General features: G+C 33.6%; 1 protein-coding gene across 1 annotated transcript; it reads left to right on the top strand.

The window, feature by feature from the left end:
- Nucleotides 1-116: 116 nt before the first annotated feature.
- Nucleotides 117-7,698, top strand: LOC127700191 (glutathione S-transferase kappa 1-like). The gene is made up of 8 exons (XM_052203591.1): nucleotides 117-274; nucleotides 2,494-2,578; nucleotides 3,030-3,130; nucleotides 3,829-3,957; nucleotides 4,230-4,265; nucleotides 4,815-4,931; nucleotides 5,940-6,033; nucleotides 7,523-7,698. Exons 1-8 carry the CDS (start codon nucleotides 206-208, stop codon nucleotides 7,570-7,572), a joined length of 681 nt encoding a protein of 226 aa, XP_052059551.1. The 5' UTR covers nucleotides 117-205; the 3' UTR covers nucleotides 7,573-7,698.
- Nucleotides 7,699-26,866: the final 19,168 nt, after the last annotated feature.

Genomic DNA, 26,866 nt, shown 5'->3' with positions numbered 1-26,866 from the left:
ATTCTAGCTGTTTTGTCTACCATATTCTTTTTGTTGTTTTAAGACAGGTATTAACACTATATATTGACCTAATCCTATAAGATTATTGATCGTTACCCAACCGTATAACATACAAATAGAGAATGTAGATATCCACTACGATTCATGTGTTGTACTAACAGAGGGAATACGTATCAATTAACAAAATAGATTTAAATTTTTAATAATGTCGGAAAAGAAAACAGTAGAATTGTTTTACGATGTATTATCTCCATATTCTTGGTTCGGATTTGAGGTGAGTTTTTATTCGGGGTTTGGAGTTTTAGTGAAATAAAATAACTGTAAAAAAGTGTTTTAATTCCGTTAAGAAAGAGGGTAACTGTCGGCTTATAGCTTGATACCGGTATTAGCTCTATTGAGCTTTCAAAATTATCTCCCTTTGATATTAGGATTTTCAATGTGTATAGCTCAGTTAGCTAGCATCAACTATGAAGAGTTGCAAAACTTGGTATTTTTTCCCTCTACTTTTACTTATAGTAGATGACTCTTAGAATTAAACAGGAATTTCTTTTCTCAACAAACATCTGTGGTGTTGGATAGAATTCTCTACGATATAGGGATCAAAGTACATTAGAGGTTATTATTATCAGCGGCATCACAACAACCGAGCCCGCAGATATATAGAACCTTTACCTCAGGCATAAATAGGGAGCACCAAATTCCATTGAACTTATTTCACGACAACGCCTTTACAAAAAATTCTTTCAATCTTTTGGGTTTCTAATAGCATTCTGGCGATTTTCTGAACATTTGTCTTATTCATAAATGGCTTAAAGAGCAATTCCGACGGGTTTTGACAGATTTGAGTATTTTTTCAAAAATAAAAAGCTATTCTTAACCAAACGAAAATTTAATCGGAGTAAAGCTATGTTATGTTTTTCAGATAGGAAATAATATACTTCATGTTGGTTAAAAATGTTTAAAAGGCAATATTGTATCAATTTTATCTCCAACAATAACGTTTAGCCCATAATATCATTTAGAAATTATGTATAGTCATTGGTTTTTTTTCAGTTTTTAATTTAGAACATATTCCCACCTTGGGCTTTAAATGTTATTAAAAGTTGACTAAGTATTGTTCAATTTAACCTACATAAAACCAGAAAACGTAGGTATGTTCTAATTATTGATCTGCGGACTAATACTTTAATAAATAACATTTCACTATCAAATCAGCCCACATCCGGTGAAAAAGTACATTATTTTTATAGTTTACAAAGAACATTTTTTTAAATAGTTTATGTGCCATGTCTATGAAGTAATGTATAAGATATCAAGACGTTTATTTAAAAACGATCAGATTTAGATTGTAAACAAACTATCTGCTGTTTTTGGATACCAAGCCATTTCCTGAGAAACGTCCTGGGTTTATCCCCCACATCTTTATACATGAATATAATCAGACAATTTGTATTTCTCACTATGTTATTTAATTTCCTTAAGTCTAAACATCTTATGAAGTTAATGAGTTTCATACTCGTTGTAATATAACATTTATTAAAGTATGGATGAATGTAGATCTGTTTATTCACTTATTCCTTCATTCAACTATATGTTCAATTTCTTAGTGTTTCATTGAGCAACGTGTCTCCAAAGCATTTTGATATAAAAAAGAAAAAGGAGATGTGGTATGGTCGCCAATGAGACAACTATACCGTCACCTATCCACCAAAGTTCAAATGCAGTGGATGTAAGCAATTATAAGCAACCTCTAGCTGTACGGATCATAATAATAAAGATGTCTTTATTTTGCAACTCCGGAATAATGTTTTCTTCATTAGTGATTAAAAAGTAACCACAGATATGGGTCATTCCACCAGTAAGTCTCAATATACTTTGATCCCATTGTAGACAACATAATCTGTTATGAAAACAAATAAGTTTCAAAAATATTGATGTTTCAAATGCAGTAAAACTGTACGAACAAATTTTGAAACATTTGCCTAATATATAAACATTGAAACTATCGCTCTATTACTGTATATGAATCAAAGGAGATATGGCTACATGCCAATGAGACAGTAACACATCAATACACGAAGAAACAAAAATACATAAGGACATATAATCTTCAACAATAGACAGGTTTCTTTACTGTGAATTTATTGTTTTTCGTGGGTTACCAATTTTCGTGTATTTTGTTGACAAAGATAAATCACGAATTTAAATGTTCAACGAAATATAAATTTTCAATAAGCTTGTATGCAGACTTTAGCAAACCTATGAAATCAAACATTCACGAATGTACAGTTTTTCCTCAATCCATGAAAAATAGTTCCCACGAAAATATATGAATCCAAGAGTATAATATGTTTTAAGAAATTAATCGGCCAGTCTATAAAGATTCAACAAAGATCGTAACAAATCTGCTTCATGCATTTTCTGCTATATGAACGCCTTTTCAGTAGTTTGTGCTGTTTACAGTGTAATCTAATATTATTTGTATTCTAATAGATTCTGGTCCGTTATGTATCTAAATGGAAGAAGATGGACCTAAAATTGAAACCGGTCTCATTGGGTGATATAATGAAGGCATCAGGTAATTAAAGAGGTTTTAGAATTAGTCAAATATCAATTCCTCTCAAAGCACCCAACTTTATTCCATTATGTGCTGATGACTGACATTCCATACTAAGGCTTAAAAGATTTTTTTTTAAAATCTAAATTGCAATTTTTCATAATGACAAAAACGATACTGCTTTATTGAATCAGAAATCTTTAAACAACAAAAAAAAAAGTTATTGAACGCATCTGAAAACAATAAACTGACTTGTCGGCTCCGAAAATATACTTGAAACTAATATATGAATTGCTTACATTATCTTTAGATTGTCCTGAAAATGCGTGAAATACTTACCACTGGACATTAAGCAAATTACAATCAATGAGTCATTATATATTTGTCTGAAGAAAAATATATAACGACTGGACCAATGTAAACTAATCGCTCAATAAAATACGACTGTTCTACACTTTTTCTATCATTGCAGATAATCAGCCTCCAGGTGTAAATCCAATCAAAATGCAATACATAGGAAAAGATCTGATGAGACTCGCAAAACACACTCAAGTCCCAATGAATATTCCTTCTGTAAGTAAAAAGAAAAGGAAAACATTTTATGTTAATCAATAGTTTTCAATTTAATTTGATTTCCTCTTCATTATAAGATATTAAACATAAATTGATAATGATTAAGTCCAACGGGTGTATTTTAATTTATGTTAAACATTTTTCCGAATTGAAAGTGTTATGATTTTTAAAATTATGAATTTCGTTTAACAAGTTTAAAGCTGTAGGATTAACTTTAAAAAATGGATTGATGTACAAATAATTAGTCGAATTGACACAACTTTTCGGAAATTTTCAGTTTGCTATGCTCTTCATCTTTGTATTTTATTTGGTCTTCTAAATGTTTTGAATCGAGCGCTACTGATGAGTCTTGTGTAGACGAAACGCGCATCTGGCGTATCAAATTATAAGCCCGGTATCTTTGATGAATTTTCAATTAGATAGTAATCCAATGACAGAAAAAAATCAAGCTTAAGGTCAGCATATGGTCGTCAATGATTGACAAGTTTTGATACAAGAATTGCAATCAATACAAAATTCCCTGAATGACGAATAAAACATTAAATTTTCTATATTTGGGATATAATTTTATACAAGTTTTATCAAATAAATGGAATAAAAACCCCGTTTTTTTAAATAATTTCAATCAGTAATATTATATAAATTTTATTCTTTTCAAAATATAAAGAAAACGTGAATCAAAGCAAGATTTATTTCAGAATCCGGAGGAGGTGATATTTAAAAAAGGTTCCAAGTCAGCCATGTTGTTTGTAACAGCAGTAGATATGGACTACCCAGAATACACAGAAGAACTTTCCCGCCAGTTTTGGATGAGAGTTTGGAGCAGAGTAAGAGAAAATATTCATATGCATGTTGTGTATCTATCTAGATTCTTCGCGTTTGTTTTAGTCACATTAATGAATTAATGAATGTAAAGACAGAAATACATAAATTCAAGTCCTATTATGAAATATAATTTGAAAAAAAATATTTCATTAATTAACCACTTGATAAGTTGAAATGCTGTTGAAAGGACATAATGCGTGCACATATTGCTTTTTGCTGCGTTCAAGGCCTTGAAAATTAAACACAATTCAGGTTTGCTTTTTTTTAACTTCAGGATGAAGGAATAACAGAGGATGGACATTTTACACAGGTATTTTCTTAGATTCTACTATAAATGAAATACAATAATCGGAATGATTAATTATTATACCGCATGTGTAGTTCTAGGTTGGTTCCCTCCGTAAAATATTCAGTATGCTTTCGGAATATACAAATATTAACAAACTTATCAATAACGGCCGAGTACCAGTCTAGTGTAGTTCATGCTTGTTACTTGAGAATCGACACTTCTCGAGGTGTTTCTTTTCTCTGTACGATTACTGGCTCTAACTTGGGTTGTGTATGAGCGCTCCATGACTTGTCAGTTTTTGATTATCATACTTGAAACTGGAAACTTTTATGTTTGAATAATGTCTCATTACGTATCCTCAAAAATTGCAATTTATATTTTTTCAATTCAATACTCTGAGATATAACACAATACGAAAGAAACAAGATGTCAAGTTTTCTTAAATGCTTCTGAAATGCGTTCTAAATTCATGACAAGCTTAGATTATGATGTCTGATGATTATTTTAAAACGGAAACTTACTTTTTTCATGTTCTATATTCATTTGATCATAGCTATAATCTTTATACAGGCAGCAAAGAAAGCGGGAATGAAAGACGACATAATAAAAAAAGCATTAAAAAGATCAAAAGACAAAGATGTTGCTGACAGACTGCAAGCTTTTGCTGATGAGGCACGGGCTAATGGGGTAGGTATACGTATACAAATGATGAGGCACTGGTTAAGCTGATATATATATATTTAGTAAGTGATTGATTATACATTGTCTGATAGGTAAGGTATACCTAAACGGCTGATAAAGCATTGGTTTATGGGGAGGGTAAACGCTGATGAGGCTTTGCCTATTGGAGAAGGTAAACGGCTGAGAAGGCTTTTGCTTTTAGAAACAGTGGATGAGGCTTTTGCTTTTAAAAACAGCGGATGAGACTTTGGCTAATGAGGAAGGTAAACTACTGGTGAGGCTTTGGCTAATTGGGAAGGTTAAACGTTAACGGTTGATGAGGCGTTGGCTAATGGGATGGGTTATACGTTAATGGTTGATGAGGCATTGGCTTATCGGAAGAGCATATACGTTAATGGCTGATGAGTCATTTAATGGGAGGTTATACGCTAATGGTTGATGAAGCACTGGCTAATTGGGTAGATTATACGTCAACGGTTGATGAGGCACTGGCTCATTGGATTTGTTATACGTTAACACGTTAATTAGAGATACTTTACCCGGCATACCTTTGAATAATGTAAAAATATGACATATATAGAATAACTTGCACGGATTTAAGATTTATGAAAGTTTACATCAAAGATAAAGAGGGAGTATCATTTTTTTTTAATTTTAGATAAGTTGATACCTCATTTGTTTTCATTAAATATCTTTATGCTTTAATATGGAAACCACATAACCATCTCCCTACAAGTTTAAATTTATCTACTTTTCATAATGCTTACAGTTAGGGATGTTTGATATTCTTACCCCAAGGGAATCTTTCTATTCAATTTTCAAGGGAATAAGCATTTGTAGCTGATATCTTTTGTCTTCGAATAAATTGCTTATATGGCGACATGCATCATTTCATTTAAACGTAATCGCTCCTGAAATAACAATCATCCATGAACTTTTCCAACTGTAAACATTTTTTTTATCATTATTTGACTACTTTCAGACATTTTAACGTTATATATATTTATAATACAGGCATTTGGGGCACCAACAATGATTGTCCATGTAAATGGTGAAAAAGAAATGCTATTTGGTTCTGATAGATTTAATATTTTAGCCGAAATGCTGGGTAAGTAATAGTTTAATGTTGTGACCTTTATCATCTAGTTATGACTTTTTTTATTAACAGATTAATTTGCGAACTACGTGTATTTTTTTTTTGTATTTAAATCTTTAATCAACATGTTGTTAAAAATTGTTTATCATTTCAAACCTGAGTATACAAATTCAAGCATGATCTTTCGAACAGCCTTAATTTGGATGATTCTTCTCAAGATGACGGCAAAGAAGTGGTATATTCAAACTTAGTTTAGAACGTTTTTACCAAATTCATTATCGACAAATCAAAAACACTTTTCCCAACTGAGATTTTTCATTGTACTTCTGAATACACAAGCGTAAGAAGGCATGTGAGTAAACGTCCAATTGAATATATCTATTTAACACCACTGGCATTGAAGCAGGGGGCATAGTGACAGTTTAATCCTTCGACACAGAAAACTGTGGGCTACAACTTAGGACTATAGGTTACAAGAGCGCAATTATTCGTAATGCATTTTCCATAGGGTACCAGTGGTGTTCCGCATTTTTTTTTCTCGAAGACTACATAAACTAGGAAAAAACGGGTAGCAGTTACTGTTAGTAGAAATGCCAGTGTTGCATTACAACCAAACAAATATATATGGTCATGCGGCAAAAATTGCCTTAAAATGCAGTTGAAAAAGATCGTCTATTTTTTTTCGCTTAATGAAAAAGGCATATTTTTAATAGCCCCGACGTGCAGAAATGGAAGATATTTTCTATACTTTGCAAAATGTGAATTTGATTTTCTGGATTTTTTAAACCTAATTGAATAAGCTTTCGATTAAAAGTAATTCCAATTCTGTATCATCCAATCAGAAGCCGTACAGGATTCTATTCTGAGTACCATCTAGGGGTAAAAAACTTGCCGGTAAAATGTAAACAAATAATTGCGCTCTTGTAACCTATAAAGAAGGAAGTGTATGTCTATGACATAGCAACCAAACGACAAAAATAACCAAACGACACGTGTAGAAAGCAACATACAGTCTTTAACAATAGACAGGTGTCTATACAATATAACAACAAGACAGGTATCTATACAATATGACAACAAGACAGGTATCCATACAATATGACAACAAGACAGGTATCTATACAATATGACAACAAGATGTGTCTATACAATATGACAACAAGACAGGTATCCATACAACATGACAACAAGACAGGTGTCTATACAATATGACAACAAGACAGGTATCTATACAATATGACAACAAGACAGGTGTCTATACAATATGACAACAAGACAGGTATCCATACAATATGACCAGCTCTAAATCATCCAGAGCCTATACAACTGTTCTTATTTCACTGTTGTACGAACGAGAATGGAATACTCAAAACTTCTTAAACCCCATCCCATGTTGATATTCCTGCCTCAAAAATTAGAAAAATTACATGTAATTTCATTTAGCCGTTCTAGGTTTAACAGACTCTCAGTAAATAACTTTGATTTTTTTCTCTGTTTGTAGATGAGAAATTTGACGGTCCCCAGAATCAATTGTCAAAGAATAAAGTATAAGACGGAAGTGTCGTAGTAGATATGTAACTATCTTGATAAACTTTTACCTTGTATTAGTTGTTACTTATTGTACTCATTTTTTTCATTTTGTTGTATTATGGTCATTAAAATGATTTTCATCTGGTATGGAACGCGAAAATTGTCATGTTATGCCAATTTTCATTATATGATGAGCATTTACCTTTATTTGATGTGCAAATATCCGTATATATATGCTTTTCAAATATCTTTGTATATTTATATTATATGCAGTTGTATAAGCATTGGCACATCTCATTACCATGGAGATTATTTGGCCCCGCCCCCTCAGTCATGGCTTATTGACTTTGAAACTTTTCTTAATTTACATGTATTAGTTTGTGACTAGGTCAGTTTCTGCGGAACCACTAGTGGAAGGTCAATGATATTTGGTATGCAGTTGTATAAGCATTGGCATATCTCATTTCCATGGAGATTATTTGGCCACACCCCCTCTGTCATGGTCTATTGACTTTGACATTTTTGCTTAGTTTTCATGTATTAGTTTGTGATTAGGTCAGTTTCTGGTGAACCACTAGTGGTAGGTCAATGATATTTTGTATACAGTTGTATAAGCATTGAGTTTTCTCATTTCCATGGAGATTATTTGGCCACGCCCCCTCTGTCATGGTCTATTGACTTTTAAATTTTTGCTTAGTTTTCATGTATTAGTTTGTAATTAGATCAGTGTAAGGGGAACTGTTAGTGGTAGGTCAATGGTAATTGGTATGCAGTTGTATAATCATTAGCAGATCTCATTTCCATGGAGTATATTTTGTCCTTACCCCTCAGTCACGGTCTATTGACTTTGAAACTTTTTCTTAGTTTACATGTATTAGTTTGTGATTAGGTCAGTTTAAGATGAACCATTAAATTTAAGTCAATGATATTTGGTATGCAAAAGTATTGGTATTTGCAAGTTTCGTTTCCACTGAGATTATATAACCCCACCTCCTCATTATGGTTTATTGACTTTGAAACTTTTGCATAGTTTACAAGTTAATGTTTGTGTTTAGGTTTGTTTAAAGAGAACGACACATGAAAAGTCAATGGTATTTGGTGTGCAGTTGTATTAGCATTGGCACATCTGATTTCCATGGATATTGTTTAGCCCTGTACCTTCAGTCATTGTTCATTGACTTTAAATATTTGCATAACTTACATATTAAAGTATTGCTATTTTAATTTCAACATATGCATTATCAAAATAACAAATAGGCGAGACATATCTCTGTGTTAACAGTTTATAAAGATGAATAAATCACATCTGATATTGTTGGAAAATTGTCAAAATATGAATCTTTATATGATGTGCCAATATCCTTATATGATGTGCAAATATACCTATATGATGTGCAAATATACTTATGTGATGTGCAAATGTACTAATATGATGTGCAAAGATACTTATATGATGTGCAAACATACTTATATGATGTGCAAATATCCTTATATGATGTGCAAATATACTTATATGATGTGCAAATGTACTTATATAATGTGCAAAAATACTTATATGATGTGCAAATATCCTTATATGATGTGCACTTTCCTTTATATTATGTGCAAACATCTTTATATGATGTGTTTGTGTCATTATATTATGTGCATGTAACCTTATATGGTGTGGTTCGGTTTACTTCATTATATGATGTCAAAACGTACTTATATGATGTGCTTTCGTCCTTGTTATGGTCAGTGAACATGATTACGACTTGCTTCTCTATTACTGTTAACCCGGCTCAAATCTGTAGCTATCGTTTGGAAAATGGTTGAGATTTTAAAAGAGATAAACCTTTGCACGTTGGTACCTCTTTGTTGTCTCGCCTTGACGGAGTCAAAAAGCGAGACATAGGTATGCTGTTTCCGGCGTCGGCGGCGGCGGCTGCGGCTGCGGCGGCAACGGCGGCGTCAACAATGTATTAGTTTGTGATTAGGTCTAGTTTATGGTGAACCACTAGTGGTAGGTCAATGATATTTGGTATGCAGTTGTATAAGCATTGGCACATCTCATTACCATGGAGATTATTTGGCCCCGCCCCCTCAGTCATGGCTTATTGACTTTGAAACTTTGCTTAGTTTACATGTATTAGTTTGTGATTAGGTCAGTTTCTGCGGAACCACTAGTGGAAGGTCAATGATATTTGGTATGCAGTTGTATAAGCATTGGCATATCTCATTTCCATGGAGATTATTTGGCCACACTGCCTCTGTCATGGTCTATTGACTTTGACATTTTTGCTTAGTTTTTATGTATTAGTTTGTGATTAGGTCAGTTTCTGGTGAACCACTAGTGGTAGGTCAATGATATTTTGTATACAGTTGTTTAAGCATTGGGTTTTTACATTTCCATGGAGATTATTTGGCCACGCCCCCTCTGTCATGGTCTATTGACTTTTAAATTTTTGCTTAGTTTTCATGTATTAGTTTGTGATTAGATCAGTTTAAGGGGAACTGTTAGTGGTAGGTCAATGATAATTGGTATGCAGTTGTATAATCATTAGCAGATCTCATTTCCATGGAGTATATTTTGTCCTTACCCCTCAGTCACGGTCTATTGACTTTGAAACTTTTTCTTAGTTTACATGTTTTAGTTTGTGATTAGGTCAGTTTAAGATGAACCATTAATTTTAAGTCATTGATATGTGGTATGCAAAAGTATTGGTATTTGCAAGTTTCGTTTCCACTGAGATTATACAACCCCACCTCCTCATTATGGTTTATTGACTTTGAAACTTTTGCATAGTTTACAAGTTAATGTTTGTATTTAGGTTTGTTTAAAGAGAACGACACATGAAAAGTCAATGGTATTTGGTGTGCAGTTGTATAAGCATTGGCACATCTGATTTCCATGGATATTGTTTAGCCCTGTACCTTCAGTCATGGTTCATTGACTTTAAATATTTGCATAACTTACATGTTAAAGTATTGCTATTTTAATTTCAACATATGCATTATCAAAATAACAAATAGGCGAGACATATCTCTGTGTTAACAGTTTATAAAGATGAAAAAATCACATCTGATATTGTTGGAAAATTGTCAAAATATGAATTGCAAAGTTTAGTTTTAATCGATGGGTCTACAGTAATGAACATACGGTCAAAGTTATTAAATTATGGGTCCTCGACTGTGTATTGAGCACACGGAGTTCAAAAATTTGATCTGCAAGAGGATATTCTGCATTATTTTTTTGAATGCCAATTTACTGTTTCTGATCTAGCAGCTCCAGCCTCGTATCAGCCTCCAAAAGTGCAATTCATAGAAACAATGAGACAAAAATCAACGTTTCAAACATTTCGGAGGAGTATTTAGATCCATTAAAAAAGGAGCTAGTTGAAGAATTTCCTTGCTACGGCGAAAAATATGATAAAACAACCTTTATTGCAAAAGACAGCTTTAGCGGTATATGTATTCCTTCTTGTGAATTTTCGCTTTATCTTAATTCATTTCCTATACCAATTAAATCACAGTCATTTGTAAAAGTTTTTCATAACAATACCTAAAGAATTTTCTACTCAGGCATAAGTATACCGGTATGGATAATTGATTGATTAATTGGTGTTTAACGCCATTTTCATCACTATCGTTCTATTTCGAGGTGGTCAGTTTATATTAGTGGAGGAAACCGAGCGCCCGGAGAGAAGCATCGACCTTCGGTAGGAAAACTGACAATTCTAGTCAATTAAGATTGGAGTCGAGCTTAGAATACCTGCCTTCTTGTGCAGGATTCGAACTCACAACCTAAGATTTGACAGCTAGGCTAGTGATACATTATTTCGACTACTTATACCACTCGGCCCCTGTATGGATGAAAGGGCTATGGGATGAACTTCAACTCGGTGCATTACATTTGCGCACAGCTTTTTAGTACGTTTTCGTGCATTTATTCTACAGCTTCAACTAGACAGTAACTTGCAACATAAAATGTTTCGTGGGAAGCCGCTCATATATACACCTCCAGACTCAAAAACTGTAAACAGGGCTAAGGTACCAACCATTCATCTTTTTTTTGAGAGGCATGTTTTTTTTTAAATGTTCTTGAAAAAGACATTATTTGTTTCATTTCCATATTTAGAGGCAGTTTCTTCTATAAGTGGTGAAGTTGAAATCACCCCTTCGTAAGTTTTACGGATGCCATCACGAGTTGGTTGACCGTTATGGATTATCCGTTTCACAGATGATAGCGGATCTTTTCCTAATGTCGTATCTACAATCCCGTCCCCTTTTCCCGAATGTGACCTACCGAATTAGTCTTATTACCGGGATTGTACTAACATGAGGAACACTACGGGTGCCACGTGTGGAGCAGGATCTGCTTACCCTTCCGGAGCACATGAGATCACCCCCAGTTTTTAATGGGGTTCGCGTTCCTCAGTCTTTTGTTTTCTATGTTGTGTTTTGTGTACTATTGTTTGTCTGTTGGTCTTTTTCTTTTTTTTAGCCATGGCGTTTTCAGTTTATTTTCGACTTATGACTTTGAATGTCCCTCCAGTATCTTTCGCCTCTCTTTTTAATACTAGTACATAAATTTCAAGTATGTTCATTTTTTGTAAATTTTGCCTTGCTGATCATTTTAGCTGTTCAAGTTTCTCCTTATATATTACTTTTCTCAAGATAAAAAAGACACAAAAATGGCAAAAATGGGACATTGACAGGGTAATTACTCCTGTAAGGGACTGGTCATTTGTAACCCAAAAAAGAGGGGATAGGAGGATTTTTTTTTTTTTTTTTTTTTTTGGAATGGAAAGGCGGTATTCATTTTTTTTATATTTATAAATAAGCTGCCGTATAATGGTATGGCAATGTCGTCGTCGTCCGAAGAAATTTAGTTGCCAGAAGATAACTTAAGTATAAGTGTATGGATCTCTATCAAATTGTACCACAAGGTTCCATACTACAAAAGGAAGTTTGGGATTGATTTTTGGGGTTATTGTCTTAACTGTTTATGAATTGGGGATCAAAAAGGGACCAAAACAAGCATTTTTTTGTTTCATGTCAATCGCTTGTGTATGGATCTCAATGAAATTGTACCACGAGGTTCCATACCAAAAAGAGATATTTGGGATTATTTTTGGGGCTTATGACATTAACCGTTAATGAATTATGGGGCCAAAAACAATACTTTTCTAATACAGTACAAAATGCTTATTTCTTGAGCAATTTCAATGGGTTTAATTCAAAGTCTTGAATTCTTGGGTACTTTAATATGCTCAATCTAACCATATAAATAGAATTTTAATTTTGGGCCCCGTTGGAACAGAAATTGAGGTCCAAAGGGTCCAAAATTTATCTTTGTTTGATTTCATCAAAAATTGAATTATTTGGGTTCTTTGAAAATCCGAATCTTATCGTGTATTTAGATCTTTTTTTTATTTTGAGTCCTGTTTTCAAATAGGTCCACATTTAGGTCCAAAGGGTACAAATTAAACTTTGTTTGATTTCATCAAAAATTGAATTATTGTGGTTCTTTGATATGCTGAATCTAACCGTGCATTTAGGTTTTCTATTTTGGGCTTCGTTTTTCAAATTGGTCCACATTAAGGTCCAAAAGGTCCAAATTAAATTTTGTTTGATTTCAACAAAAATGAATTCTTGGTGTTATTTGATATGCTGAATCTAACCATATATTGGATATTGGACCATATAATAGGTAAATGTCCAATTTCAACTTTTTAAGATCTTAGACCACATTCATTCTTTGTCAACCTATGATGTGTCAAATATTTAATCATATAAAAATTCAGAGCTGTATCAAGCTAGAATTGTGTGTCCATACTTGCCCTAACTGTTCGGGGTTTGACCCTCATCCTACACTCCCCCTACAGTAAAAAAATAGTTTTGACTCGAAAGACATAATTTTTTACGCCTCTATCCGCTCGCCACAATTGTTAAGACCTAAATCCTAAGTTTCAACATGTTCTTCCAGCAGAGTATTTTTCATCTGAAGTTAATATTGAATGAAGGTGGGGTAAATATCATTGAGACCATAACCGGTATATCCAAATTATAAGTTCTCTGATGTCGCAAACAACTTCCACACTTGAAGTTCTAGATCCACTTCTGACGTAATATTTTAAACTTATCAAAGCAATAGAAATTTAATGCGTTTTTTTATTATTACGAACAAACGTATCGAGAAATGTGTGTGTGTGTGTGTGTGTGTGTGTGTGTGTGTGTGTATGTGTGGTGGTAGTGGTGGTTGGGTGTGTGTGTGTGAAATGTTTATGCCTATGTAATGGGGAGTCTTGAATTTATTTTCCTTCTTTAAGGTGGGGACTTGAAAAAGTAAGAGAAATTCCCATGTTTCCTCCCACGTCCACCCTCCCAATGAAAGAAAATGGCCCTTAGAAGTTGATTTATAATTTCAGTCATGTTTAATTATTTATTTTTAAATCTGTTCTTTTCTTTACCATTTTGCAAGGAAAGGTTTCTCTATAAATAAGCAATCAAGATACTAGACAATAAATCAACAAAACTCATAATAGCCCAAATTGCTCAAATGGGACCTTTAATATAGAGCATATTCAGCCTGTTTTCATTGCACTATTCTTTTTTCTTTTTTTTTTTTATCTATTGTAGGTTTCAAGATAAACGCAAAATGTTAAAAGCCGCCGCCGCAAACTGAATCTCCCCGACCTGAACCTTTATCGAAAACAAAATTATTCAAGGGTACACAATTTTAGAATGCTTTGAGGGACAAATATTTACAAAACATTATTTTTTACTTGAACAAAATTAATAATAAGATACTCGAGTCCATATCTTAAATCGATATGAAAGGTAGGGCTTACTAATTGGACATTGCTTGAGATCGTGTTTTGCTCACATTTCAACTGTTTACAGGTTCTACCCAAAAACTATTATTTAGAACCAATTACTCCTGCAAGAATTCATAGCCGGAAAAAATTTGATGTAAATAGAAAGTACATGTAGGTATAGATCTTGACATTATGCACAATTTTTTTAATGAAAAAGTTGTTTAAAAATACTATTTCCCGTTATTTTTTAATGGAAACTATGTGCCACTGTGACCAATATCGGCAACCTATCAATAGTAATTGGTAATCGTTGAAAGGGGTCTACTCATCATTAATCATATAGAATTTCCAAACATATAGCTTTGCAGTTTCAGTAAAGAGGATTTTTAAAAATTGACCTATCAAATTCAAAGGTTGACTCTGGTGGTATTATTTTTTACCAATCTGAACTAAATGAAGGTTTTTTTATAGGACTTTTAATACATTATTCTTGCAAAGATTTATTAAAATTGGCTGAGTAGTTTCAGAGGAGAAGGCGAAAATGTGAAAGTTTACGGACGACGTATGCTTTTTGACGAGAATAGCTCAGCTGGCCTTACAGGTATGACAATAACAGTTACTGTTGGAAAACTGGACTTTATTTAAAAAAAGAAGATTTTTAACATCATCAATCCTCAAGCTTTAATTATTACGGAGCCGTGTTGGTCTTGAGATGTAAAGTCTAGCGCTTGAAATGTAAATGCAATTTATATCTACAGCGCTGGACATTATATCTTCAGCGCTTGACTTTAAATCTATAGCGCTTGAGTTAACTTCTGCTGCGCTTGACTTTAGAAAAAAAAGAGAATGTGTCTCTGGGCCACAGATGCCCCCGCTTGTAAATATGCATGAGTCAACTTCCACATACAGATGCAGGATTCACGTAGTTAAGACCGTTTTGTGATTATAAGCATTGTGTCTAAGTTTCATAACATTTGGTTGAGGCACACTAAAGTTAGAGAACGAAGACGACAGATTTAGAATTTTTAATGTTTATAAAGGGGCATAACTCAAGAACAGTGAAAGTGACGCCACCCAATTTAAACTTGATCTGTGTTTTTGTGGTAATAAGCATTATGTAGAAGTTTCATAACATTTGGTTGAGGCAAACTAAAGTTGGAGAATGGAAACGAAAAATTCAGCAAGTTTTATGTTTATAAAGGGGCATAACTCATGAACGGTAAAAGTGACGCCACCCAATTTCGAACTTGATCTGTGTTTTGTGGTAATAATCAGTGTGTATATGTTTTATAACATTTGGTTGAGGCGAACTAAGGTTAGAGAACGGAAACGAAAAATTTAACAATTTTTATGTTTATAAAGGGGCATAACTTCAGAACGGTAAAAGTGACGCCACCTAATTTGAACTTGAGTTGTGTTTTGTGGTAATAAGTATTGTGTATAAGTTTTGTAACATTTGGTTGAGGCAAACTAAAGTTAGAGAACGAAAACGAAAATTTTAGCAATTGTTATGTTTATAAAGGGGCATAACTCAAGAACAGTGAAAGTGACGCCACCCAATTTCAAACTTCATCTGTGTTTTGTAGTAATAAGCATTGTGTAGAAGTTTCATAACATTTGGTTAAGACAAATTAAAGTTAGAGAACGGAAACCAATTTTGGGGACGTACGGGACAGACGGGACAGACTAGACAGACGGATGGGTATAAAAAAACATCTCTCTATTTGTATAAGACCAACAGGCCTCAGTAAACAATAGATTAATGCGTTTTTTTATGTTAATTTAGACACCAATGTGATTAAAATACAGATCTTGTGTGTCCTAGCTTTTCTTACCACGGCTGGTAATCTACACACGCAGAACAATCGGTTCTGCAATGAAAACCGTGAGAGGATTTTCCGGTTATGCTTGAGTGGAGTAATTTTCACCGCTTCGAAAGGTATGTACATTTCTAAATCGCAATTTTCTAATTTAACTGATCAAAATATTGAAAATCGGAGAATGCTATGCTGTGGTGAATACTTTAACGAAGAAACACATGTATCATTTACTGTTGTGCATGGAGTAAAACTCCTACAAAATCAATCGTCCCACGAGTAATTGCCGAAAAAAGTGACATTTAAATTTTGAGATGGTTCTATTAACAGACCTACAAGTTCAAATTTAGTTTTTTTTTCTGTCAACGGGATTGAATGTCGTTTTGGGTGGCGTGTACGCTGTCCGAAGTTGATAGACATCTTAATAAATCTAAAAACTGCCAATTTTCATTATTTCATGCGTGAGGGGATCGGTTCTGATTGAGGACATCGTGAATGCGTGAGGGGAAGTGCAATCATATCTTTATATCGAAAAATGCAACAATCACTTCAAAGAAGGGCAAGTTACTTGCATAGTTTTATTGAAGTTCATACTAAATATACTAAGCACGCGGAAAAATTAAAATGTGACATTTGTGGAGGGGAGTTTTCCTATCAGCATACATTGGTGGAACACAAAGAAAGATGCGGCACAAGATCACCTCCAAAATTTATCTGTTGTGGAAATAGAATTTGCTCTGCATCGTTCACAACTAAAACATAGATTTAAGTCTTAATACATGCACACGAGAAAAAAAACCATAGTCAATCATAAATCTAATCTAAATCCACTTATATTTACGTTGTGGCCATTTCCATTGTCAATTTATATCAAGTATGAACTTCAATAAAACTATGCAAGTAACTTGCCTTTCTTTGAAGTGATTGTTGCATTTTTCAATATAAAGATATGATTGCACTTCCCCTCACGCATTCACGATGTCCTCAATCAGAACCAATCCCCTCACGCATGAAATAATGAAAATTGGAAGTTTTTAGATTTATTAAGACGTCTATCAACTTCGGACAGCGTACACGCCACCCAAAACGACATTCAATCCGTTGACAGAAAAAAAAATCTAAATTTGAACTTGTAGGTCTGTTAATAGAACCATCTCAAAATTTAAATGTCACTTTTTTCGGCAGTTAGCGTGGGACGATTGATTTTGTAGGAGTTTTACTCCATGCACAACGGTAAATGATATATGTGTCTCTTCGTTAAAGTATTCACCACAGCATAGCATTCTCCGATTTTCAATATTTTGATCAGTTGAATTAAAAAATTGCGATTTAGAAATGTACATACCTTTCGAAGCGGTGACAATTACTCCACTCAAGCATAACCGGAAAATCCTCTCACGGTTTTCATTGCAGAACCGATTGTTCTGCGTGTGTAGATTACCAGCCGTGTTACGAGGATCCGAAAACGTTCCATTCTCTTTTCTGTTTTAAAGACCATTTGGGATTCTCTGGTTTTGTCGGATTGATACACACCTTCAAACATTTGAAGGCTGAAATTTCATATGCTGATGTAATAATTACCAGAACAGAAAGTAAAATGGAGTGTGTCAGATCCTTCTTACGAAAGCTCAGACACAGGATCTGTATCTTAATCAGATTAGTTAGGCACCAACTATTTATCTTTTGAGGGCAGGAACATTTATATTTCCTTGTGCTCAGGACAAACATATTTTTCGACTTTAATAAAAAATAAACTTTTTATTTCAATAACATGGTTATTTTTTTAATTCCATTATTATTTTATTTTTTCCCTCATTTTCATGGAGACAATCTATTTTTTTTCGCTTCCCTTCTGAAATAAATAAAGTCTTTTTCAAGGAATTTAGAATCAAATATTTCAACAAAAAAATGCCCCCCCCCCCTCCTTGCGGCTTACTGTCTATTTGAAACACCGCCTTCGTGGTAGCGTGTTTGCCTCGAGTGCGGGAGGTCGTGGGTTCAAACCCCGGCCGGGTCAAACAAAAGACTTTAAAATTGGTATTTGCTACTTCCCTGCCAAGCACGCGGCATTAAGGAGTAAGAGCAAAAACTGGTCGGGTCGGAATCAGAATAATGTGTCCAGGTGTCTTTCTGTTGACTGTTACCTTGTGAACTAGCATGTTACAAATCCGGCTCAGCGTGTCGGTCTAGTTCAAAGAAGGGTAAATATTCTATATCACATTAACATGTTCTCGTCCTGAATATACACATTAATTTGCCGCTGGACGTCAAGCATCTATCTATCTATCATCATTTAGTTGAAGGTATAAAATAAATGCACGAACACATAATAAAAAGCTGCGCGAAAATGTAATGCACCGAGTAGAAGTTTATCCAATGTCTCCTTTCATCCATACCGCGGGGGGTGGGGGTGGGGGTGGGGGGGGGGGGGGGCAGCCTCGGTGGCCAACTTGTCGAACTACTGTAACACTAGCCTGTCATCCATACCGGCATAATTATGCATGAGTAGATAATTTTATAACTATTGCTATGAAATATACTAGTCAACAAAAGTAACGGTACACAAGTTTGAACTCCAATTTATCATAAAATATAGTAAATAGGAAAAACTATTAAATTGTTCAATGAAACACATTCATTTGCAAAATCTAATGATTAAAAGAATCTGACCAAATTGGAAAGTGAGAAAATACCGTGTTGTTGAACACAGGGGTCAAATTTATTTTGCGGAAAATGATGACAAAAGTCGGCACTTAATTTCAAAGATGAGAATTAAGTTTTCAAATATCTGCAAAGGCATTCAAAATTTTAAGCAGACCATGTTTAAGTTTAAAGTTTTAAGTTCTAATATCGATTTTTTTAATTTTTGGATGAAAATACGTTTTTTGAAATAACAAGAATTGCAATAAAAAAAACCAATTCGCGTATTTGCCTTAAATCGATGGTTTTGATAACAAAATAACACTCTGTAAATATTAGACCAATTGGGCAATTATTTACCTTGGTACAGTGTATCCATTTCATTATATATGGAAAATGCATTGCCTTGTATCGTTTCTTTTGTTGACTAGTATACTTTTAAAAAAGAGTGTGATTTAATTGGTGTCTTTTGCAATAAAGGTTGTTTTATCATATTTTCGCTACAGCCGGGAAATTCTTCAACTAGCTCCTGTATTAATTGATCTAAATATTCCTCCGAAATGTTTTTGTACGTTGATTTTTTTTAAACTGCACTGTCTCATTTTTTCTATGAAATGCACTTTCGCTAGCTGATACGAGGCTGGAGCTGCTAGATCAGAAACAGTAAACTGGCATTAAAAAATGCAGAATATCCTCTGGTAGATCAAATATTTGAGCTCTAGGTGCTCAATAAAATTGAGAATGGAAATGGGGAATGTGTCAAAGAGACAACAACCCGACCATAGAACAGACAACAGCAGAAGGTCACCAACAGGTCTTCAATGCAGCGGGAAATTCCCGCACCCGGAGGCGTCCTTCAGCTGGCCCCTAAACAAATATATATACTAGTTCAGTGATAATGAACGCCATACTAAACTCCAAATTGTACACAAGAAACTAAAATTAAAAATAATACAAGACTAACAAAGGCTAGAGGCTCCTGACTTGGGACAGGCGCAAAAATGCGGCGGGGTTAAACATGTTTATGAGATCTCAACCCTCCCCCTATACCTCTAGCCAATGTAGAAAAGTAAACGCATAACAATACGCACATTAAAATTCAGTTCAAGAGAAGTCCGAGTCTGATGTCAGAAGATGTAACCAAAGAAAATAAACAAAATGACAATAATACATAAATAACAACAGACTACTAGCAGTTAACTGACATGCCAGCTCCAGACTTCAATTAAACTGATTGAAAGATTATGTCTTCATCATATGAATATCAGGCACAATCCTTCCCGTTAGGGGTTTAGTATCATACCATCATAACATATATAAGAAGAACATAACCCGTGTCATGCCAACAACTGGTTTTTAAATAATTGTGTTTAGTGCCGATGCAAAGACCCTATAAGTGAATCAATATTAACGCCAAAATATGCAATCTTTAATGACCTGACAACAGTATCGTAACTATATCCCTTCTTAATAAGTCTATTTAAAGGTTTTGTTAGCTTCAGAGGTGAATACTGACATTTTTGTGCTTTATAAAGAATATTTCCATAAAAAATTGGATGTGAAATACCTGAACGTATAAGAAGTCTGCATGTTGAGCTATATTTACGAATGATGTCCTTATACCGATGATAAAATTTAGTAAATGTTTTGACTAGTTTGTGATATCGAAAACCCTGGTGTAATAATTTTTCAGTAATACATAAATTTCTCTCGTCAAAATCTAAAACATTGTTACATACACGAGCGAATCGTACAAGTTGAGATATATAAACACCGTAAGATGGTGACAAGGGAACGTCACCATCTAAAAATGGATAATTAACGATAGGAAATGAAAAATCATCTCTTTTATCATATATTTTAGTATTAAGCTTTCAATTAATGATATAGATATCAAGATCGAGGAAAGGGCAGTGGTCATTGTTAGAATTAGCTTTATTTAAAGTAAGTTCAACAGGATAAATTTCTTTAGTATACATACTGAAGTCGTCATTATTGAGAGCCAATATATCATCCAAATATCTAAAAGTATTATTAAATTTGTGTATCAGATGTTGTTTCGATGGGTCTTTGCTGATTTTTGTCATACCCATAATTTAATAACTTTGACCGTATATTCATTATTGTAGACCCATCGATTAAACCTAAATTTTGCAATTCATATTTTGACAATATTCCCACAATTGGTCCGGGAACACAGTTATCGTCCTTTGATTTTCGTTGTCAAATTTAGTGCACCTAGTGTGGACAGTGTGCTACTTACAATTTTTTTTATACCCTTTCCAAATTTATTTCTTCATGTTTTATGACTCAAATAGCAAGTAGGGGGATGAAATGCCACTGTAAAAAAATTTGGGTCATGAATTTTAAAGTAAGGTAGTGATTTGGTCCAGCTAAAAAAGGTTAAAAATTAGTATTTGGGAAGCTGTCAAAAGAATTCAAGAATCCCTTAACATAAAATTGTCCATATTTTGAGTTAGAGCTGATGAAGTTTTCTATAATTTTGATATAATTTGTCTCAAAAGTAGTACACCACACTGTTAAAATATTATTGAGAAAGCGCAGGCGGGATTTTTTTAAATTTTCATTTATTGTCTAAAAGAAATGCACAACGAAATAACTGTGTTCTCGGGCCATTTATATTAGATGTGATTTTTTCATCACGTGCCAATGTTTATCTCTTTTAAAATCTGACACCATTTTTCAAACGATAGCTATAGATTTGAGCCGGTTTATAGTAATTCCGGAGAAGCAGATCGGAATCAGTTATGACGTAGACAGTAATCGTTCTAATCGTAATCATGTTCATTGACCATACCAACGATGAAAGCACATCCTATAAGTACGTTCTGACATCATATAATGAAGTGAACCCGAACCACATTATACATTGTCATATAAGGTTACAAGGACATAATATAATGACACAACCACATCATATAAAGATGTTTGCACATAAGATAAAGATGTTTGCACATAATATAAGGGAAAATGCACATCATATAAGGATATTTGCACATCACATAAATATATTTGCAAATCATATACGTATATTTGCACATCATTCAAGGATCTTTGCACATCATATAAGTACATTTGCTCATCATATAAGTATATTTGTACATCATATAAGTATGTTTGCACATCATATAAGTATGTTTGCACATCATATAAGTACATTTGCACATCATAAAAGTATATTTGCACATCATATAAGTATATTTTGCACATCATATAAGGATGTTTGCACATCATGTAAGGATATTTGCACATCATATAAAGGTGTTTGCGTATCATAAAATGACAAGTGCACATCATATAAAGGTAAATGCACATCATATAATGAAAATGGGCATAACAAGACAGTTTTGGCGTTTCATATGGAATCTATACTTTTTCATTAAAGTATATACAATATTGGGTTTATGAAATACGATAATTTAAACAAATATTCGAATCAGGCTATTAAGATGGATGATTGGACCATAAGAGAAAATTAAAAAAATCATATAATAGAAAATTGAATAGTACCAAGGCCCAGAAGGGTAAAACATCTCACATTTAGGCTCTCCATATGTCATTGATTTTGATCAAATATTGGAAATCTACTTTTCCTCTGTGATTAAAAAGAGATAAAAATCTTCAAAACTGGAGTACTTTATTTATTCAGGACAGAAGCAGTAGGCAATTTCTATAACAAAAAAGTTACTTAAGGATAAATACACAAGTATTTCCTACAATAAACGGGATGCATCAGTAGTTCCAAAAAGATTCGCGTTCGTTGTTTCAAAGACGATCCCCGATATCTTGCTTAAACAGTAACGAGTCATATTTATTGATAAACCTCGGCATTACAGAAATACATGTATGTCCCTGGATATTTTTAAGATACTGGTTTTGGAAGATACATGTATGATACTGATCTTGAAGAATCTAAAAGTAAAATGCTTAATGTGCCTATAGAAATAAGAGTTTCTCGTCTATCGCCTTGGCATTGTTCATTTTTTCTTGATTTATGGTTTTTAATTGCCCTCTGCTATCTTCTCACTCTTTTCAATTCAAATTACAGAATTTTCTTTTATTTTTGGTTATAGATTCTGACTTCATCTGTTCAACATTTTTTCCGTTTGCTTTTTTTAAATTCGTTCTTGTTAGAATCAAGCGAATTAATTTTGACAACACAAATTGAATACCTTGGTTCCAACGCCTATTTTCTCTTTCATCTGACTGATTCTATACTACAGCTTATTGGAAGTTAAGAAATATTCAATGTTTAAATGTCAATATCAACATGATCAACTGGAAACATTCAATTAAATTAAATACAGTAAAGAAATAAACCATGCCTGTCAAGATTTATTTCATTGCTAAAAGGACATTTAAGAACACTTTTGAGTCTGGAGCGGACCAAACGTCTAAATTGCATTTAATTAAAAATCAACAACAATTACCGTTATCTTGATGATATGTTTTCGTTAAATAATCAAGAATTTTTTAAATATACTGCCGAAATTTACCCAAAGGAACTTACTTTAAATAAATCAAATATAAACGCCAATAACTGTCCTTTCCTAGATTTAAATATTTCAGTTTTACACGGGAAACTCTACACTAAAATTTACGACAAAAGGGAAATTTTTTCGTTCCCTATTGTTAATTTTCCTTTTTTGGACGGAGATGTTCCTTTGGCACCATCTGACGGTCTTTATATATCACAACTCGTTCGCTATGCCCGTGCCTGTTGTGACGTGTTGGATTTCACCGAGCCCAGAAATTTAGACACGATCCGGGTAAACTTATAGATCCTTTAAACAAACTTATTCTAAAAGGTTACCAATTCAACACTGTAATTAGATCTTTGAATATTGTTTTTATTGGTATTAATATTGATTTTACTATCAGTAAATTAAAATCAAACTAAATATTATTTTTATATACATATGCATATTTATGGCTCTACAAGCTGTCGATACCTGTATCTTGGTATTACGCAAGGTCATGTTTTTCTCTGACTGTTAATGACATCTTTACACTAAATCCATTGGATGTTGGATGTGTACTGATTGATATTTCAGTCTTATATGCACGATTTTTTATTAGTTGTTATTGGCTTTGAACTAGCTGTCAGTAACTGTGAGTACTTTCAGATCTGTACTTAGTGTCTTTTTTTGTTGTGGGGATGTATAAATATCCTGCCACGTCCGGTCTGTGTTTTTCTTAGATGTATTTCTGGTTCGTATCGATCTGATGAATAAAGCCCTTTTCAATTGATTTTTATATTTTATTCTTATGTTGTACTGTTACACCACGGTCCCAGGTTAGGGGGAGAGTTGGTGCCTTCAAATTAGTTCAACCCCGCCATATTCTGTATATGCCTGTCCTAAGTCAGGATCCTGTAATTCAGTGGTTGTCGTTTGTTGCTGTATATCATATTTGTTTTTCATTCATTATTTTGTACATAATCAGGTCGTTAGTTTTTTCGTTTGAATTGTTTTACATATGTCATTTCGGGGCCTTTTATAGCTGATTATGCGGTATGGGTTTTGCTCGTTGTTGAAGGTCGTACGTTGACCTATAGTTGTTAATTTCTATGACAGTTTGTCTCTTGTGGAGAGTTGTCTCATTGGCAATCATACCACATCTTATTTTTATAGTAAGGCACGTTGGAAAGGAAGCCGTTTTGCTTTATATTGAATGAAGCGAAAATATTCCAGATCTCCAAAACAGGACGCCTTTTCTTAATATTTTGTCAATTACCTTGGAAATTATCAAAGACAGACAGAAACTGTTGACGGCAAAATGATCAGCATTACAAGATATTGCTAATACAAATTTGGTTGAAATCGTCTATTGACTCCTTAAAGTCGATTGTGACATCACTGAAAAAACTTAACGCCGTGTCTGTACCTACCCTAAGCATCACGACATGTGTCACATGAGGAGCAGGATCTGTCGACCTTTCAGACGTATCGGAGATCACCCGGTTTTTTGTATGATTCGTGTTGCTTGTTCATTAGTTTTTTATGTAGTATTTTGTAGACTGTAATTCCCTTTGAAGTTATTCGTTTTTTGCCATGATTTTTTTCGGTTTCTCTTTAACTTGTGAGCTTGCGATCTATTTGGAATCGTTCACCTCTTTTTGTAAGAGTCATTGATAAAAAATATAATATCTTATCAATATCTTTATTTTTTTTAATTTTGGCTTTTGTCTTAAAAATTGTAATAGATAGACATAATTATGATAAATAAATATGATGACCATTACAAGATCCACATGCAAGTCACAATGAAATAATCAATCGACTCATTATTTATCACTTTTGGTCGTATTTTTCTATTATCTGGAAAAATATAATAATAGAAAGACAAAAACTCTACAAAACATCAACAAGACAAGATCTACATGTAGTCATCATAACAAAAATCTTAAACGGACTCCTTAAATGACTGTTTGTCCTTAAATGAGAATGTTGGTTTGCCCTTATTGCGTTTTCGGCTTTTGGTTGTTATGTTAAAACTATAACACAAAAAGAGAAACGAAAAAGAGCAAATATATTCAACAAGACAAAGCAGGATTGACAAATATTGTCAAATAACTGAAAAGAATGAAAGGAAGCTAACATTATCCATAACTTCACGTTCCGCTATATAGATGACGTTCTCTCACCATGATTCAAAGTTTGGCCACTATGTTGAATGCATCTATCACATCGAACTTGAAATAAAGGATACCACAGATACAGTTAATTTTACCTCTGATTTTGACTTACATCTCGCAATTAACAATGACGGTTGGTTGAAAACAATATTTACGACGAAAGGGATGATTGCAGCTTAACAATTGGGAACTTTCCATTTCTATGTAGCGACATTCTAGCAGCGCCTGTATATGGAGTATATATCTCCCAGTTGATACAATATCATAGCTTGTGTTTCCTATAATTATTTCCTTGGTTGAAGGTTGCTGCTTACAAGGAAGCTATGGAATCTAGGATTCCAAGTGGTAAGTTAATTTCTTTAAAAAATAAGACGATATGAAAAAAACATACGGTTCCAACTACCTCAGGCAAACTTGATCTTTTATGTCCTTTTTGGTCATATAGCTTCTGACGTTTCCACTTATTTATACATCCCTAGCTTCCAAATATTCCTGATAAAATTTAATTTAGAAAAGCGCTTTCAGATGCACGAAACTATAAAGTGTTATTTTCATTGTAGTCATCCCTTCGTAGATTTTACGGACGCCATCACAAGTTGGTTGACCGTTATGGAAAATCTGTGTCACAGATGATCATGGATATGTTCCAATTGTCGTAACAACAAGCCCATTTTCTTTTCCATGATTGTGACATCATCGAATGGGACTTATCACCAAATTTGTTTCAATCACGAGGCAACATGACGGGTGTCACTAGTTGAAAAGGATCTGCTTAACCTTCTGGAGCACCTGAGATCGCCTCGGTTTTAATGGGTTTCATGCTGCCCAGTCTTAAGTTTTCTATATATGTATAGTATTTTGTGGAATTGTTTGTCTTTTCGTCTTTTTTCTTATTTTACAATGGAGTAGTCAGTTTTTCTTCGACTTAAGAGTGAGTTTTGAATGTACCCTTTGTATCCCCAACCCCTTGTTTTAACTTCTGATGGGTGCTATGGCATGCCTTGAATGACAATCTTTTTACAAATATTAGCATATTATCATATATCTTGAAAACTATAATAGACTGCCAGATATAGATATGTGAAACTGTAAAAAGATATTAAAAACCTGATCTTAATATTCCCTGTAGCTAAATTCTCAGTTTACCTTACTTGGTATAATAAACAAAACTACGTATGGCAATATTTATTTGAGCTTGGTACCCCCAAGCAAATGTACCCCCCAATAACATACATATCCCCATCATATAACAAGCAAGTACATATAACAAAAAAGTCCAAATGCTAGTAATATAAATATGTGTAACAAAGACTATAATATGGCTAAAAATAGCAGCAGTTAACACGCAAACACAACACCCTTAGTAATGCTACTAGGAGGGTGGGTGGGGAAGCTAGCAA

This window comes from Mytilus californianus, unplaced genomic scaffold (genome assembly GCF_021869535.1).
Source record: "Mytilus californianus isolate M0D057914Y unplaced genomic scaffold, xbMytCali1.0.p SCAF_5, whole genome shotgun sequence".
Taxonomy (NCBI): Eukaryota; Metazoa; Mollusca; class Bivalvia; order Mytilida; family Mytilidae; genus Mytilus; species Mytilus californianus.
Note: the sequence above shows the minus strand (reverse complement) of the source record. Positions and strands in the feature narration are given on the sequence as shown.